The sequence below is a fragment of the Lepisosteus platostomus genome, chromosome 11 (assembly GCF_059453375.1).
Source record: "Lepisosteus platostomus isolate fLepPlt1 chromosome 11, fLepPlt1.hap1, whole genome shotgun sequence".
In the NCBI taxonomy this organism is placed as follows: domain Eukaryota; kingdom Metazoa; phylum Chordata; class Actinopteri; order Semionotiformes; family Lepisosteidae; genus Lepisosteus; species Lepisosteus platostomus.
The window spans coordinates 41328623-41348141 of record NC_142621.1 but is presented as its reverse complement, the minus strand read 5'-3'; the positions used below and the strand labels follow the sequence as shown (position 1 = coordinate 41348141).

General features: G+C 40.3%; 1 protein-coding gene across 1 annotated transcript in view; it reads right to left on the bottom strand.

The window, feature by feature from the left end:
- Positions 1 to 19519, bottom strand: part of LOC148652686 (regulator of G protein signaling 9-like) — a 34248-nt gene that overhangs the window by 1612 nt on the left and 13117 nt on the right. Inside the window, exons 8-18 of the mRNA XM_088599736.1 lie at positions 19002 to 19083; positions 17372 to 17434; positions 8873 to 8902; positions 8485 to 8546; positions 7255 to 7368; positions 5738 to 5853; positions 5279 to 5366; positions 4549 to 4687; positions 4085 to 4167; positions 3069 to 3192; positions 462 to 949 (exon numbers count right to left, since the gene is read on the bottom strand). Coding sequence (XP_088455862.1) covers positions 462 to 949; positions 3069 to 3192; positions 4085 to 4167; positions 4549 to 4687; positions 5279 to 5366; positions 5738 to 5853; positions 7255 to 7368; positions 8485 to 8546; positions 8873 to 8902; positions 17372 to 17434; positions 19002 to 19083 — 1389 coding nt within the window. The remainder of the gene's footprint in view (positions 1 to 461; positions 950 to 3068; positions 3193 to 4084; positions 4168 to 4548; positions 4688 to 5278; positions 5367 to 5737; positions 5854 to 7254; positions 7369 to 8484; positions 8547 to 8872; positions 8903 to 17371; positions 17435 to 19001; positions 19084 to 19519) is intronic.

Below are 19519 nucleotides of genomic sequence, written 5' to 3'. Positions count from 1 at the left end.
TCCAATAAATGATTCTACTGTCACATAATGTTCAGCTGCTGTCATTCCTTAAATTATTACCTTTAGGCTGAAGGGTTAGAAACTGCACCTTGAAAAATCATTTCAGCTGTATCAATGCTAAATAGTGGCGCTGTTGTTGTAGAAGCCAGTACTCTGTACCCAACTGGGTTTTCTTTAAATATATTGAGAGACAAATCAGTATTGGAGCCAACAGCATTAGTTTTTAATGTCTCTCAGCATAGGAGTATAAGGTTAGTTTGTAGATTTGAGATAGAGGTGAGAAGGACAGAGTTCTTTCTGCAATTCATAAAAACACAAATGTAGCCAATTCTATATTGATTCGTGATATTCTTGAACATAACCTAAATTCCTTAATTATCATACAATTAATTTATATCCATTATGTTAGATGCATTTATTTAAGAGTTCTTCTGCTGCTCACTAAGGGAGAGCTGACTTACTTGGCAATTCTTTTTGGCTTCGGCTGGGGCTGAGATAGCGGCTCGTGGTTGAGGGGCTGAATCCGGCCACTGGCGACGGAAGGACACTTGGGCGAGAGGGTGGCGAACACGGGCGAGGTGGCGCAGCCCCGTTTCAGGAAGCGGCTGAAGGAGAGCGCCACGCGAGATCTCTGGGCCGGCTGCCTGGCATCTTCGGATGGTCCGTTGATGGCGCTGGAATCGGAGCCGGCCGACAGCTCCGTGTTCTCAGCAATGGAGGGGAACTGGGCCGACGCGGAGCCGCCGGTGCTATCGAATTTCCTTTCCGAGGCGGGCGTGCTGTCGATGGCCACGCTGATGGGGGAGGGGCAGGCAGCACTGTTGGGCAGGGTGATGAGGCCGGGGGAGGGAGGCGGCAGCTCGCAGGGTGTGGGACTGCTGGGAGAGAGAGGCTCGCAGATTCCTGTGTACACAGCCAGGTGAGGCACAGGTGCAGTAAACTTACACAGCTGCAGGACAGTATGGGGAAGAGGAAAGGACTGTGTGAGGAGTGTAGGGAGAGGCAGTCCAGCAATCAAATGGGACTAGGACATGTTAAATGCAATATTTCCTGAGCATTGCACACCTCGACAAAGAATTTAAAGGGGGATTTGCAGTCCCAATTTCTCATACTGGATATTAAGTCGTGGTAACAAAATAAATTAACTGTATCGCAAAATTTTACAAATTCCTAATTTTTCACAAAAACACGACTTTTGTGAAAGTACTATAAGACGTCATGTTGTCACAAACCCCTTGTTTCGCCACGGGCGAGAACGAGCGTTTGTGCAAATTGAGCCATGAAGCTGCCCTTCCTGCTCACTAGTCACTGTAACGACTAACGGGATGTACGAGCAAATAAGTACAGGATGTGCGGCAGGCATTTCACTGCAGAAATGTTCCAATGCGATCTGCATGCAGAGCTAACAAGTTGTATTTGTCCACAAAACCACCTTGAAGTTGAGAACAATATTATAGCAATTCAAATGTGTCATGTCAGGTAGGAAAGGAATCTTGCAAAGTGCTGAGAGGAAACTTTCCTGTTCATCTACCCCAGCTGCCACGTAATACTGTGCACACCTTCACTTGCAAACAAGCAAGCCACCCAGTGTAAGCAGGATAATGAGTTTACTATACATACACAGCCAGACTTCCCATTCAACAGCTGTGGTTTGATCCCAGCGCCACATCTTTCCAAAGAAAATACAGTCAGCCAAATTTAGAAAAAAAAAGCACATGACATATGGGAGACAGACGACAGAGAAAATGGCACAGAAACACAAAAAACAAAAGTTTTTAATTCATGAATTTTATTGGACGGATGGGCACAGATTACACTTTGAACTTTCTTTTTGGTCCCTGAAGGAAAACAAAATCTTTCACAGCGAAATTGAAAGTAAGCCAGTGTAAATGATCCACAGTAAAACAGTGAGTGAAGGACATACAAGGATGATACAGAGTGCTACAATGACACTGACGATACTGCTGCGATGTCTAAAGCACAAATGTAAAAAATGACATAGTTAACAGTCTGAATTGTAAATCCCCTGGCAAGAAACACTGCTATCATATCTACCACGTCAATGACCTGTAAGCCTTGGGTTTTGAAAAATATGTATTTAGAATCCCTGAATATAAATTAAGTTAACAAATGCTGAGTATACTCCAACTCTTCTTTTTCCTAAAACAATGTAATACGACTTTACTAAGAATCCAACTGAATTCTAAAGTCAGCCTTCTTCTGGTAAAAAGCCTCTGATTCTGAGGTTCTTTGCTGACAGCTCAGAATCAGTTTGCATAGTCCTTTTTACACAGCATTCTGCAAGCCCTTTTTACACATTTTAAATGACCACCACAGTTAAGCAAACTTCCCCTTTTAAACAAACTGATTACAAATCATTATTGATTACAAATCAGCACTTAGCGGAGGTTAAAGAATTGAATTGTGCCACCTGCTGATAACCAGACAGGCACACTAAATCATCTCCAAGTGTAGCTACTGTAAGTAGTGTTCTGTGGGGCGTTGCAACCCTTAGTGCCGTACAGGTGGAAGATATTCTCAAACCCAGAAATCAAAGTGCTCCAGAACCCATTTAAGAATGGAGCCTGATGAAAACGACAGGAAACCTGTATAATCGGCTGTTTGCTAATTACCTAGTGACCCAGTTGACTGTCTTGGGTGCATTTTCCTCTATAAGCTGCAATTCTGAAGGAGATTATTTTGTACAGCCTACAGCTTCCTGTGGTGTATCATGACTTCCAAGTGCTTGAGCTCTTACACAACAGAACAATCGCACCTCTTGCACCGATTCTTGCTCTCTTTCCACCCAGCGAAAATCCAGAGGAAAACAATGCATTTTTTTTCTAGTCTTACTTTCGTACGCCTTTTATGAAGAAGAAAAGCAGTGCTTCTGACACCTTGGAGTCTCCCTACTGACAAGCAAACGTTTTGCTATTGATTGCTCTCCACAGGCATCTACCTTAATCTACCTTACTGCCCTTATCAACACGACTACGCTGTGGTCAGAACTAAGTCTTCTGGGGCGGCTCCTGCTTGAGCTGGTTACGGCGGTCCAGTTTGCTCATGACCTGCGTGATGTCCACAGGGGCGCTGGCTGCCGCCTTCGCCTTGGCTTCCTCCTCCAGCTGCCGCAGGATGACCGGGCTGGGGCTGGAGCGCCGGTGCTTCCTGTTGAACCCGAACTTGCCCTCGCTGCGGAGAGACGTGGGACAGTGAGACCCCCCTCCCGCCCTCAACACGGGCACCCAGGCACCAGCCTGCAGTTCGGCTCGACTCGGGAGAGCCGACGCAAAATTCTTAGGAGGCAAGTGAGAAATATCTAATTCGTGGCACAAGCCTTGAACAGGCCAGCTAGAGAAAGGACCAAGGTGATTGTGTTGAATAAAAAAAAAACAATCCTAAATATACTTTAATGTCCATAATGTGAAGTCTGTAAAATTCTGTAGTGAAAGCTTGTTTTTGATAATAATACAGTACAGTTGTACGCTGTCAGTAAATTGTTTTGACACATTTTTGAGCACTTGATAAATGCTGCAATTCACCACAGGTGCCTGACACACGTGCATGTGAAGAATATGTTCCACATCATAATTTTAGATCAGCTTATTTCACGGTTTCCATCACCCTGTCCATAAATAACTCAATAATTCTCATAAGACTTTTGTTTTCCGTAATTAGAAAAGCGCATCCCCCATCATCTTAAAGGAACACAGTGGCTGCACCTCTTACTGTATGCCTATTGTTTAACAGGATGTGCATTAAGTAATCAGGCAAGCCCAAATGATTTAGATATTCAGCTACATTTAGTTGTACATTTCCCACCCTGCTCTATTTGTGAAACTTCTGAAGTCATGTTTTATTCCTGTTTTGCCATATTGTCAGCTGGTGAAATATACTAAATTAATTTAAGGAACATAATACGTCAGCACGTTTTAATTTTGAACGTGCAAATTCTTTTCTCTGGTATTATGCATAAAGGAGAAGCTTTCAATCAATCAGTAGACCCACTCTTGAGGTTGTTATGATTTTAGCTAATGTCTGTAAAAATAGGGCTGAAGCCTGTGATCAGTTTGAGATATCTTACTTCAATTTCGTCTCATCTGGAACGATCGCCTTCTTCATGGTTTCTTTAAATATAGGAGACTTCATGTACCGCCCAAAGGAATCCTGTAATTGAGAAAGTACTGTAATTAATGATTTGCCAATGGTTACTGACTTTAGAGACTCTGCAACAATGGACATTTTTAATGCATCATTTAGTTTTACCCTTGTTTTTATTTGGACATTTTACAGTGTTATTTCATTTTACTTCTGCTGTTTGTTTTATGCATTTTCATATTTATTAGTACTTTTAAATCCTTTGAGAAGAAATAACCTCTTGTTGTTCCTTTGTAGCTTGTGCATTAATTCAGGCCTCTGACATAATGTCTTCAGCACTTCACCAGAATATAAAAATGGTGGAATCTAACTTTAGGCCACATGCAAAATTTGTAAGCATGAGCGTTCGAAAACCATTACAAATCAAAATGCCAGGACCAGACTATGCACCTTCTTCATAAGCATGTAAATGTGTGTCTGCGCAGCATCCAGCACATAACGATGGGGATGCTTGAGGCCTTTCACTGTGATGTCCATCGTCTTTCCATCTATGTTAATCCAGCGCCGTGCCCCAGGAGCCAGGAAGGTCCTGCATTCATGCACACAAATGTAATGAACAAATACGAAAGGCACTGCTGCCCTTAATAACACACACAAATACAAACCAATTCTCCTGGACTAATGTAAGTGCCTTTTAAAAATACACCATAAAATTACATACCTACATACCTTTAATGAGAACTGAGAAATTGTTTACAGGGGTAAGGCAGGTATGTTTTGCTAGGGTTTGTGAAAGGTAGTGGGATACTACAACCGATGCCAAAATGGGCCAGATTTTGAAGATAACTACTTTCCTACATTTGGATTTGATTGTGACTGAATATTCTCTTCTCATAGTCTTTTTTGTGTTCTTATGAGACCTTCATATGAGTAAAAAGTAAATGTAATATTTCTCTCCACCAAAATTCAAAACCTCTGTTGGGACTGAATTATTTGATATATCTACAGTATGATAAAAAAAAAAGACAACTGCATGGTACTCAACATGTCTGTCTCCATATTATTTTGATCAGAACTGAGGTAGGAACGGGTTTGTAGACTGTACAAATGTGGGGATTGACTTGGACAGTTTCACCCCTGTGTTTACTGGCTCCTGGCATGACGGTGTCAGCGAGCTCACTTGTAAATTTCCTCAGCTTTCTCCTTCACTTTCGTCTGGTCGCCAAACTTCAGGTCCTCGCAAGCTTCCCAGAAGGCCAGGTTCTCTCCTACAATCACATGGAACATCTAAAGTTAACTTTCCATGGCACTCACCTACCACCTTGGTGACTATTGTTGCATAACCTATAGGTCATTATCACAAGGTCTGTGATGGTATTCTGTCAGTCATATAATTAAAGCAACTAACTAAATCAGTGAGCCAAGATTCTGATAAAGAACCCTCTAGGATACAAATAGTTAAAGCATAGAGCATGTATACTTGACCCAGCACCATTATCTCTCTTCCAACCAACTGGTTTAAGACCTCTACATGAGGATTCTTCAAGACATTCTCAGACTCTTAAACACTGAATTGGCTATCAGTCAACAGCAGAGCTAACCAGAACATTGACGGTGACCCCAAAGTCACCCCACGTACCGCTGAATTCCTTCTTCAGGAAGAGCTGGAAGTCCTGCCGGCCACGGGGGTCACTCAGCAGCTCCTTGAAGCTGAAGGTCCAGCGTTCCACGCGCAGCTTGGTGGGGTTCTCCACCCTGAGCCAAATGACACAAACCTTTCAGGTCCCACTGTAACCTCCAAAGAGCATTTTAGACCCAACCCACAGAAGGTATTGCCAGTGATGGTAGGGCAAGAACAGAGAAAGGAGAAAGTGGCCGGCATATCTTTATGGCGGCCCTAATGCACCAACAAACAGATGTGTCAGAATCCATCTTTTATAATTCTCCAATACCGCTTGTATTGCAAAAACAAATGCAGAACCTTGAAAATATGATATTCCGTAAAAAAGAATTGTTTTGTTATTAGCCACAAATCCGGTGAGAGTCACAGCAAGACGGAGCCTATCCAGAACAGAGGGTACAAGAGAGGGACAGGAAGGTACCGAGTGTCTTCTCTTCCCTGGGATGGCACCTCAGTCCACTGCAGGGCCACAGTTAAACCGACAATATTAGAATCCTCAGTCAATTACTGCTAGAAAATGCTGGGCAATGAACCAATATAACATAATCCTCAGCCCCTTCTTCTCGGTAAAAGTCACAAAGAATGAAACAGCTCATTTGATGACTGTGCACCAGTAATTATCACCAAGGTGCCTGATTTCAGCAGACATCGCTGCCCTTGTCATGGTAATTGCATGTCACCACCATCCAAAAACAGAAATAGTTATCTGCTCAACATCTTCCACTCAGTGCTCCAGATGTTCACAGAGTTTGTTTGTTTGGTGTTTCATGTCATCACTTCTTTGGAGGAATCTAAAATTAATGGCAGGGGATGCATTAAATACGCCTTGGGCACCCAGCGCCAACTCCAGAAGTGTAGAAGAAAAGGAGGGACTATTCCTTGGACAGAGTGCCAGTCCATTACAGGGCACACGCTGGGGCCCTGTGTTCAATTCCTGGGGTGCTATCTGCATTGTATTTGTATGCTGTCCCCATGTTCTTATGCTCTGGAGTAAGTGTGTACGTGTCTGTGTCTGTCTGTGCCCTGAGACGGACTGGCGTCCTATCCAGAGTGCATCCTGTCTTGCACCCGTTGCTTGCTGGGATAGACTCCACCTCCCCTGTGACCCTGTATTGGATAAAGCGGTTAGAGAACTGATGGATGTTTTGGAGTGGATGGGGGAATCCGGAGCATCCACAGAAAACCCAAGCAAACACAGGGAGAACACGCACACCAGACAGGGAGTTCCAGTCTGTAATCAATGCTGAAAACCAGGCAACCATTCTCATCACCACACAACCCAAACACTATGCCCCACAAATAAATAAAAAAACTAGCTCACTGAATGAGTCATGAAAAGGAAACGTGCACAGAGAGGCAATGGGTCTGAGGCTATTACAGAAATGAAGCTTTTGTGTGTGCACTGGGTTAGTGATCAATAGGGGCCTTAATGTTCTTTGTAATGTCTGCATTGCTCAGTGCTGAAGGGGACTTACATTGGCATATTGAGCTCCCAAAACATAGTGTCATCGGTTATCCAAGGGTTGCTAGGGAGACAGCCGGCCATGAAAGGATCATGGTTTTTGTACTGCTCGCAGTACTTGACAAGCCTGTGAGCACACAAAGACAAGAGATCCTACTCAGAAATACTAGTCCTGCATTATAAGCTGAGACAAAGACACCTTGTTCACTGAATTTTAATGGCTACAAGTTAAAAAATGAGGAAAACAGAGTGAAGCAGGAGGACCTTTGAAATAACAGTGGTCCGATTTGTCTGTTATAAATCTATTAATCTTGTGTTTTCTCATCAGACATGGAGCTTCAGATTTAGTCACCCTATAAGTGAACACAAGTATGTGTGACATGAAAATCCCATACGGGACTTATAGAGGACAGTCATTGCAGCTACATCAGTGTTCAGAACAGTCAATGCAATTGCTTTTAATGAAAAAAAGTAGACGGGTACAAACTGGTCCCAAAAGTGCTTTAAAAAGTTATGGATGGATGGATGTTTGCCCGTTATGCCTTCCGGCATGTAGAGGCAGCAACATCCTGTTGCTGTTACCATAACATTAGTTTTTTACAGGACAGGGTTGTTAGCCTTGTGCCCAACCTCCAATATGGAGGACCTGGCACCAGACGTGGGACACAGACCCACTACCCTGAGATTATGAGTCTCATGCTACCCGTGGCACTTAAAAAGTTTAATTAGTTACAATATAATACAGAAATTACACCATGGTAAATAAAGGAATCAAAGCTCACAAGTCATCCATGCATGTAATAACTATCCTGAAATCATAAAGGTAACAGAACAGATAAAAGATAACTATAGATGTAGTTGTGAATTAATGTATGAATTAAAAACTGTAGATTGTACCTTCATATTTTAAATGTTGTGACTAATAAACAAATGTATTATCTTGCTGGTTAGGTCTAAACAAGAACTTTAAAGGAACTATAGCCAGTCATTTTATTTTTATTCATTTAACAGATTCATGAAGGTCTAGATATTCCAAAGCCTACGTTTTACAAATTCAAATTCAGTCAACCATGAAATACAGTATGTATTGGAATGCAGCCAAATATATGTTAGATATCAATGATAACTCATCATAATCTGAATGTCTTCTATGTAAATTATCTATATACCATGAGTAGTCACATTCTAACACCTAATGGATCTCTGCAAATAAACTCCCCAGAAGAGTTTGAAAAGGACCTACCCCCCAATGGAGACTGAAGACTTGACTCTTGACTTCATGAGCGACTGCTGACTAAAAATAATCTGTAAAACAGAGAGACAACACACTATGATACAGTAATGCAGTATTATATTGTGTTATTCTGTTTCATACTGTACTGTTCTGTATTGTGTATTGCAAATGGTTTTGCTCTACCAGCGTAAGTGTCACACCGATAAGGCTGATTTTGGACTCTTTGAACACACTGGAATGTTTGCCTACTGTATGTGCTTTGGGTAACATCAGCAGTTTACCCAATCTACAGAAGTCTCTTCCTTGCTCCATCTTATTTTCAAATAGCAATTTATAATCAATTCATCATTTAACCTGAAAAAAAACTGTAATACGGGATAAAGAGAGACAACATTACCTCTCTTCTGTAGAAATCGTATGTTTTTTTCTGTAAAACAATAAACACAAAGAATGTGGTGAAAATACAAAACTTAATTTGACCATTGTTTACATATTTTTTCGAAGCTTCTCACTACAATAGAAGGTGCCCCGAAAAGCAGACAGCAGCATGGGTGACAGACAGGAATATTGAGCAGATACTGCAACTGATGCATCACTGTGAACCAACTAATCCATTTTACTATGGAGTTTGCAGTTTGCCCACAATAGAAAATAAGGGCCATTATCTTTAACTGTAACATCAGTTTTACACTATGCAAGGCAGGCTTCACTTTCTTCAGTAAGCAACGGCTTGAAAAAACATACTGTAGATCCCACTGAGGCTGATGATGACTTAGTACAGGAAAATGCCATTTAAACAGTCTAAAAATGGATTCCTCTTTTCCTGTGACACGACAAAAGCCCATGTATCACAGAGGGTGTGATCTAGTTAAAACATGTTTATCTGAACTGCAGTTATATTTTCAGAAATTGTAAAGTTCCAACTTTTTACCCAGATAGGCAAAAGATTTGTTCTTACATAAGGCAATGTTTTGCATTGTACTTCACAAGAAATATTCAATTTGGTCTTACGTTTATGGTAAAATGGGAAAGCATCTAAAATCATATAAGCTACCAATATATTGTATCTACAGTGTATTGGATCTATCAACAGACATATATCTAAAGGACTAGATGATATCTGGAAAGATCAAAAACACAAGATGATGCTTTAATACTAGTGACAGCTAATGAACTGTCAAGCTTGGGTGCAAGAGTATAACTATCTAGTAGATTGTTAAAACATGGTGAATCAAGAAATAATTAATTGTAGAAAACTTGTATTTTCTTAACTTTTGATAGGTAGAAAATGTAAGAAATAGCTTTAAGCTATTTAAGCACGACATCTATACAGAATTACTGTACCTATGGGGCTTTTTCCAGATTTCCAGATTTCTACAAGAGACTTAATCTGATTCTCAGTGTCAAGTCACCTGATGAACAGAATCAGAAATTCCTGATTCTTTATGTACCTTTTAATTGCACTCCTAGCTGCTTTTAACTATTTATCACAAGGGATCTAACAGAAAACAGTGACAAAAGTTAATATGCTGACTTGACCAAGTAAATCTACAAAACAAAACTCTTTAAAAAGTTTAACTTAAAAACATTATGCTGTGCTCCCATTTCCTATCCTGCTCATCAATTCAATATTCCCATATTCCCAATGTGAAGCAAATGGCTTTGTGCCGCTTATTAAGGCTATCTGTATCATTTCCTGCTTTTAAGGGAACAAGCATGAGTTCATACTAAGACTCAATGATGTTTTTTGGGGAAAGGGAGGCATTATTCACTAGACAATAGAATTAACTGTTCTGTTGTAAAAAATAAATAAATGACACATTTCTTGCACAACAATTATCTGAAATTCTGCCTGGACTTCCCCTGCTGTGTTATAAATGATGGGATTCACGCTAACATTCTGGGACAGATCTTACCAAAACTGTATGATCCAAATGACTTCAACCCAGTAAATCTCTCTAATTTCGTCACATAAAAAGGTATCTGTTTTTAAAAGGTCAAAAAGCTACTCTGTTACAACAAGTCTCAAAACACTGTCGCAGCCTCTGATCTTTAATAACTTATATAGCTTATGACTGAGTCATGGTAAGAGGCAATATATATACCTTTTTGAAAGGCTTGAGTGCTCTAGAGGCTACTGTTATTTGCTTTAAAAGCTGCCATCATGCTGGGGAAATTAAAACATATTTCTGATGAAGCTTTTGAAAATGAAGGAGCTCTCCTTTTTCATCTTGGGAACATACGGCACAATGAATTTTAAAGAGCAAGCCAGGAGAGGTTCAGGATTTGCATTTCACAAATGTTAGAGAGCGCCTGGCCTCTTACACTGAGCACTGACATTAGCATACCAAGTGAGCACGTCCTGCATTTAAAGAGGGGAGATTCTTCTATTGACTTTGGCTTCAGGGTGGAAGGATGACAAGAAAAGCAAATGTCCAATGAATAAAGTTTCAGATGCCATTAAGTCATCATTCTTGTTAGCATTATTAGCAGTAATTTGGACTCAGTACGTATTCAGCACAAAGGTAACCTGCCTGTTTGTGCAGATTAAGCCGTTGCACTGTATTCTATCTAAACAGAGGTGATTATGAAAGCAGAGCGGCACAAAACAAAGCATGGGCAACACAAAAGAAACTTAGAGATTCAGTATAATCAAATGTAACCTTGGGATGGAGTATTCAATGCACTTAAAATGCATGAACTAAAAAGCATAATTTTTTTTTGTTTTATTGCCAGAATTTCATACTGTAAAATACAACATCGAAGTGATTCCCAATCAATGCCAAAGTTGGCACACCCCATCTTTATCTTCTGACTATATCCCAGGATGGATATTCAGTTACTTGGTTGTGGCAATGATTACATTATGTCTGCTTTATGAATTACATGGAATTGGTGATAACCTGATCAAATGTTTAATTTTACATCCTTGGAATTTTCTTTAACCCCTCAATCCTTGACTTGCCTAGGATTTTGGAATGCAGTCACGGCAGCTTTTGTATCGTTAACATGAGAGAGACAGCTGCAAGGATGTCAGCTGCAATACAAGGATGTCCATGATGACTCTAGCCACCCAATCTTGACAGCCCTAGGCCAGTTCTACAATGATATGAACACAAAGATTTCCTCCTGATGAGGTTTATGTATACAGGGCTGCCAGCTTTTGACATTTATTCCTAAGAAAAGTGCCAGTTTCTAAATGACTCTTGTGCCACGTTAACAATGAAACTGTCTGCAATGAACCTCTGACACCATGAACAGAAAAAGCATGCTTTCTGTCCCCAGTAAGGTGCAGATTTCGGTGGGGAAAAAAAATCAATAGCAAAGTCTCTAATAAATTCTGCAATTCTCTAGACCTTGTTTCTAAAAAAATGTCAGCATTTGTATGATATGTTAAATTTAGCAAGACCTGTCTCCAGAGAGAATGCTGTCTGTTAATAAAGAAAGAAGAGTGAACCGATCACATCCGCCTTCCAGTGACAGGTAAGTGATCAGATGTATTTAACAAGTCTCTAGCTGGAACAAAACTGCGATCTTTGAGAAGATTTTTTTTTCATAACCAGATAACAGATGGATGCAGTCTAACCATTCTATTAACAACTCAAAAGCCAGCTATGACATGGCAGAAATGAATGTCAAAAGCTGGCAGTCATGGATCTGTAGAAAGTGTCCTTTCCATCCCCAGTACGCTGTGTAAGCCCTCTGTTTGGAGATGACTGTGACAGTGTTCCAGCTGCAGTATGTCAGAATGAAGACAGCTTATTCTGGCTGAGGAACCCCCTTAGGAAACTGGTACTGAGCTGCCCAGACTGACGGGGGATGGAGGGGGGTTGAGTTTGTGGCTAAGCAGATGGGCTGCAGTACTGAGCGTCTTCTGTACAATGGCAGTCTCTAGGAGGGATTCACAGAAAACAGAAGGAACAAAATCTAAATGGAGAGAAAAGAAAGAAAAAAAAGATCAAATGAGTAATGTAGAAAAACACAACATCTGTATAGTCATGAGAAACTAGATTAACAATACCACACGCATGACTAAAGAAGGATGAATTTTTGGAAAGGTAAAAAATAAAAACCATACAACTTTTATAATATTTTCTTATCATTAGTAATACAATTAAAAACACTTGAAATTCAAAACAAGATGAACTTGTAATTGTTTTCAGGAAAATAGGGATACCACAAGTCTTGCCCATCCACTCAACTACTTTTTATCAGTGAAATTGACATTGACAATTGACAATCATATTTCAAATGTTATAAAAGCACTGACAAAACAGCTACCTCAGACCTCCTTCCATTTGTTATTTGTCCATTTAACATCAATTTAAAACAGGTTTGAAACAGGAGTGGGCTGTGTAATTTGTACTGCAGGCCTTTCAGAGGAATCTCCAGCCGCGAAACGCATATTTTTAGAATTATAAATCACCTGAAATTGTACTTCAAAATGTGAAAAACGTGTTTTGTGATCAGGAACACAGAACTTTAAATCTACCAATATGCTTATAATGAAAGGCAAAGTTTCTCTAAAAAAGCCTATTAGTGTAATTACATTTAGGTGTGTCAAAGTACCACAAGCACAAGACTTCAGAGCTGGAGTGCAGCTACATACTGCACAGTGTTTAGCACAGCAAGTGCTTTGTTAATTTAAATTAAGATGACATTAATCACTTATGGAGTTCTCTTTCCTGTTCTGATCAATGGCCTTTGTTTTCAAACAAAATACTACATTAAAATTCAAAGGCTGCATTGAAGGAACAATATTCATGATTTTTTTATTCATTTACTGTATATAAAGGCACCTTTTGACAATCCGGAATGTTTACCTGATATACTGCCTTGTGAATGTGTGTGTTTCTTTTAAGCAAGTCGCCATAGAGTGAGAACCGCCAGCTGTTTGCACTTCCTGATCTCTCCCCTACATCTCTCTCACTCTCCTATGGACTATGAGGTTCAAAGGAAATTCTGTGTGTCAAAGTCTTCTAGTAGCTCCTCTGTTTAGAGATAAGGCAAGCTGCATCGCAAACGTAATGAACTGACGTAGCTGCCAAAGAACAGAAAAAAATGGATTGTGTCTGGGGAAAAAAGGGATGCTTTGTCTCTCGGTGTTTGTTCAGGTGCTATTAAGACAGCATTGACTGTACCTGCTGAATAAACAGTCAAAATGCCCTTTGAAAAATTGTTAGCAGTAGAAATGTACTCCTTTTTTTTTGTTTTTCTGCTCCTTTTTATACCTACAAATTCGATACAGCAGCCATTTATTTCAGTTTGAAGTAATGCGTATTTCCCAGAATGAGAAGATTCAAAGAGAAAGATGGTCAGAGGTGCCATCTGTACAAATAAAACTTTAAAGAAAAGGCTACAGACGATTTGGTTTCTCCGTCAGTTTTCATGGCAACCACTACTCTGCAGGCCTACGCAACTATCTGTTGCTATGCATGGCCTGTTGACAGCTGAGACATTGAAGCACCTTCAAGTAAATGGAGAAATCAGCATGAAGGTGGTATGGTGGCTGCAGGCCTTAATGTCCCTGGAATTCCAATATAAAACATGTCACAGTTAATATAGCCAAGCACACGTCATCTCATTCCTGGTTTCTGTGGGCATGACTGTGATTCAAGTGACAAAGCATTCACTGCAGTTATTGCTTCTTTTACATTTGAAGGGTAGTGCATTACAATGCATGTCATTTATACTTTGAGCTTTAGCCTCTGTGTGCTAATTCTGACAGTTTATTTTTTATAATAGTTTCCCAAGGGTGAAGCTTGTCCTTCAGATGAATGTTCTAGTAAGTGTACTGGAAGAACTCCACTATTTAATACACATATAGTATATACGCACAAGATAAACAAGATAATGTGCCTGTATGATCTTTCTCAATGGAGCTTTCAGTTGTAGCTTTCTGGGTTGAGTGTTGTCAAGGTCAAATGATGAAAAGCTGCTCTAGTAGTTTGTAGAAATAAGTGTGACACCATGCAAGCCCTTTATGACATTGTGCCGAAGAACAAACTCTGCTCTGACACTGCTCTCCATCGTTAAACAATCTATCGTTAACAAGTCTCTCAAGAAACACAAAGGCATTTTTATAAACTATCCTCTACCAAGGCATAGGTTATTGCACTATAAAGAAAAGAACTCTTGACTTTACAATGGCAAAATAAACTTTTTCACTCTATACCAATGTTCTCAACCTAGTATCCTTAAACATTTGGAAGATAATGTACAAGTAAAGTGTGTTAATAAAAAGGGAACGGCTGTTCTGGACTGTAATCCTCCAGACTCAGAGCAGATGTAAGTGGCAGAGAGCACAGGGCCTCCTCTTATTCATATCTTCCTCTTATGTTTTTAATCTGGAGTTGACAGTTATGTATTTCTGTTATAGCACACATCGCCAACACTTGTGTCCATATGAGGAAGTGCAGTACTGAGACTCCTCAAACCTGCTTATCCATCACCCATCACGGTGATGTACAGGTGGCTCAGTGCTGGCTGGTATGGTCACTGCAATCTTGCAGATACCTGGAGAGTCATAGCAGTCTCTGCTCCACTGGGAGCCAATACAGCCCTTGGCTGCTTTATCGCAACCCTTTGCGGAGAGTGACGTGACACACGCTCTAGCTCACAACATCTGAATCATGAAGAACAATTACTGAGGAGCCCCACTGAGTGGGTGTGACATTCTATAATGGTATGGAGTAGAAGTGCTGAGGTTCTTGGATAAAAAGATCACACTGTACTTTGGCATACAAGTCTGCACTACTGAGATCAACCACCATAGGTGGTTAAGAGTATTCAAACTTCACTACTAATGCCTTGTTTCTTATATCGGGGAGCTGATGATCATATGGGGCATTTGGATAAGTATCTAGCACAGCAGAGTTAATTCTCGGTCTACTTCACATTTTGTGCATCAGCAATAAGTGAGGAATAACGCAAGAGGGGAATATGCACAACACCCACTTGGAATACATCTCCTAGTGAAAGATGAGACTGTCATGTTGACGTCGCTCTGCAGGAGATTCAAGACGACTTTTGCCAGTTTTTTAGTATAGAAGAGAGAAGCTTGGTGTCAGAGCACAGGGTCAGCCGTTTATACAGCACCCCTGGAGCGGTTGGGGTTAAGGGCCTTGCTCAGGGGCCCAATGGAGTAGGATTCCTCTGCCGGCCGCAGGATTTGAACCGGCAACCTTCCAGCCACAGGCGCAGATCCTTAGCCACAGTGCCAGTGCTCCGCCCACTGGTGCTTGTCTGGGCAGTGCCAGTCAAGTGATACACATTTCACATGATGGTGTCAAAAACAGTGCATACCAAAAAAGACTTTGTTTTTTTAATTTATTAAAAAACAATTCATTAATTAATTTATTTCAGGACAAAAACAATTACAGGGGGCCCCTGCTGTTGCAAAGCTGTTCGCAGTGCAGCTATGATGTTGGAAGCAGGGAGGTGTATGTCTGTTAATGGGGGATGGGTGAAGATTACCAGAGTAAAATCCTCTTAGGAAGTGTAAGACGATGGGTGCAAGAGGCACAGATTCTTGTCCTTCACCTGCTCTGCGTGTATATGACACTATCGTCTCACCTCAGAGCAAAGCAACACCTCTACAGCAAGAGAGACAGACCAGAGACCAGAGAGAAACCTCCTAACAGCACTTTACCACCGAAGTACAAAAATACAAATCACTGCACTCCAAAAAAAGAGTGTCACATAGTTCACGATATTTATTGGTGATTTCTCTTAAGGACAGTTTACTCTGTTAAGAGCACAGTAACCTTGCAACTTATTTCTACAGTACATGATTATTGACATGGTTTCCTATGGTTTGGATCACAGGTTGGCTTGACATAATATGGAATCTCACATTATGCTTTCTCTTCTCAGAGTCTTTTTTTTTTGTTTAAATTTTTGAGTGCTTGACACTGCAGATGAAATTACAAATGTCACTGTGCACAAAAAAATGAAGTCATTGCTTGTCAGTTTCTCCATTTTAAAAAATTCAGTACTTTATCTGTAACACATCTCTTTATTTGACCCTTATCGTAACCTTCTTTGATATGCTGAGCTGCTCGATGGGCTGGGTTTAACATAACATAAAAGCTAAAAGCATAAGGATCATGCAGCTGGTCTCCAGCATTAGTGATAAATATATGCTGCACACGTGTCTGGAAATGTTTAGAATAGCCTTGCCAAGGACAACCGAAATGCAGTCAGCTGTCCTTTCTCAAGAGCAATAATACCATTCACACAAACCAGTTGCTCAAATAAAATTTGCATTTATATTTCTCATTTAACCAGCTTAGGGTCCTAAATTGCACTGCAGATCATGCATACAATATCAACATCCAAGTCCACTCCTGGCATGTGACTCATCCAACACATTGTGTCGTTCATCCAGGTCTGCAGAAGACCTCTTGGTTGATCTCCAATTTCAGGGTAGCATGTAGTCTTAAATGTATTACCTCACCAAATGCAAAGACACAGACATTACCTGACCAATGTGGTTTCTCAGTTGTCGTGAGAATGAATGGCTATTCTACTCTCCCCAGATAAGCTGGCAGTGTGGAAAACCCTACGTCTAAAGCAGTGAAGTGCAATAAGGAGGGAAGATGTTTCTAATTTAGTGTGTACAGATTAAGACTCACTTATGGGAACTTAACAATTCTTTAAGAATTTACAAGCAAATACGAAGTGTTGCCGTTAACCGTGTTCCTGATGACATCACACTGTGAACTACCACACAAAGGAATTGTCCCTTTTCTCTTGAAAGCAATGGAAGTTCTGTCCATCTCACTGACATCTCCCTCTTAACTCAGTGAGATACCTTTTCGAAAGTCTTGTGAGCAGAAGTGAGGTGTGAACAGTCTTGTGAGCAGAAAACAGGAAATGGACTCACCTCTGTTACCGGATTGGCATTGGGGTCCGTGAAGCGGTTCAGTCCGTATTCCAGTGCATTGACAGTTCCTGTCTGTTGAAGACACGAGACAGAAACCTTGTTGTAGGTTCGTCTTTTAAACAAGGACCACCTTTTTTCATAGTTTAAAGTTCCCCACTTTCCTTCTGTCCTGCCCTGCATGTTCTTTCTTTCTTTTGAAAGGTTGTCAAACTTTACTTTTGTTAATAATATTGCCTTTTTAAATAACTTCCGGACAAAAGAAGCTATGGAAGCTGACAAAAAGTAAAGGCAAATAACGTGTATTGCTCTGTTTCAGAGTGGACGTATGAAAGTTTATTTTTACAGCTGTGGTTACTTAAGGTTCAGTCTTATGTGTATAGACAGATGGTTTCTTTTGCAAATCACATTCAACTGCCACTTGTGAGGTGAGTGCTCCCATCATTTTTCATATAGACTTAATTTTCTAGTTCATTAATATTGACTAAAGAGTAAGTATTGCTTTCAGCTTCTCCTCAGTATTCATTCATTTGGCATAAAACTGGAATGGGTATTTCTTTTTAAGCATCAAAACAAAGCAGTGTAAAATCAGACAGTCTGTAAAACCAGGTGTGAGATTCTAGGTCTTTAAAATCTCAAGAGTAGTTAAGAAAGCCAACGGGGGACTTTTAAAGTAATAAAGGAAAGTGTACCAGAAGTAACAGGCTGTAACAACAATACATTTTAGACAATATGGAGGTGTGCATGTGAAGGCGTTTATTAATAATGCACTAGCCAGGCTGTGGGGGTTGACTGTAGGGAGTGCTTTTGTTTCCTCAAACTCAACATCTTTTCTGTGCACAGCATCTGAGATATTTACTGCCTGCTGCGCCCAGCATGCTCAAACTGTCACATGGTGATTACTTGCATAACTTATTTATAAATTCATTAAATCCAACAGAGCTATGGACGCTTATTAAATATTTTAAAAGGTGAACTCTTCTCTCTCTCTCTGATCCTACGGTAATTAGGCAAGAGTGTTAGTTTTGTACGTAGCAAAGACCAAGTAATGGAAAACAATAGTGAATTTAGTTTTACCATCAAATTTACATTAGCAACTCTGCTCTTTTGTTAACTTGCTTGTATACCTACAGGCAGCGCGTTAATTTATTTTCTTCGAAAAGACAGAGAAATTGGAGAACCTGCACTGAAAGACTAATACTCTTCATTGTTTCTAGAAAAGCAGTGATTTTGTGCATCCTAAAATTTCAAAATACCAAAAATGTCAGGCCACCTTACACAAAGTTCTCTAGAGAATTCTCTTAAGTAGTTAACTTTTCTCTAAAATATAAATGAACAAATCCTCAACAGGGTAGATAATACATTATTTTTCGAAGAGACACTACAGAAAAGCCCAAATGTTTTCAGCCTCCACGGAAATCAGAAGACAGCATTGCTAACACAGAGACTGTCTAAAAAGATCTTCAGACTCTAACTTATTAGCTTTATGTTAAATTCAATACACATTTTTAGTGTTAGCATTGGGCATATTATAAAATAAGAGTAAATGGAACAAAAAAAAAAGGTGTAGCAGTTTCTATTCCAGGAGAAATATCTTTCCATTCACTAGCACAGACTGAACCGACAGCTTTTCAGCTCTTACTGGAGGTTTCTGGACCACCCAGTACGCCCTCTCCTGACAGTCAAACACCACGCGGTCTGCTTTCTTCCTCTCCTTCCCTGCCCTGTGGACACAGAGGACATCACGGCAGTCAGCAGCCAGAGAACTCTTTCTTTCATTTCTCACAGACAAAAAAAAACTGGCAGTGGACTTCAATGCCCAGAAATAAACTCTGCTGCCTAATGAAAATGCTCCCAAAATTAATGACTTTTCCACACCTTCTGGATACTCCATTATGCTAATGACATAACCCACAAGCACTGGGCCATCTATTCAGATGGACACAGGTTGTGACTCATTGTTGACCAGTTTCAGGATTCCTTTTTACCCCCATAAACCCGTACTGGTTTCCTTTTATGTTGAGTTCTGTGTCTTTAAGAATACCACATTTTGCAGGAAAACTTAAAAGCCTGGATAAAAAAGGTGTTAGGAACAAAAAAAGAAGTTAGAAAATGTCACATCTGTACCAAACCAGATCTGAATCATTCAAATCTGGAACA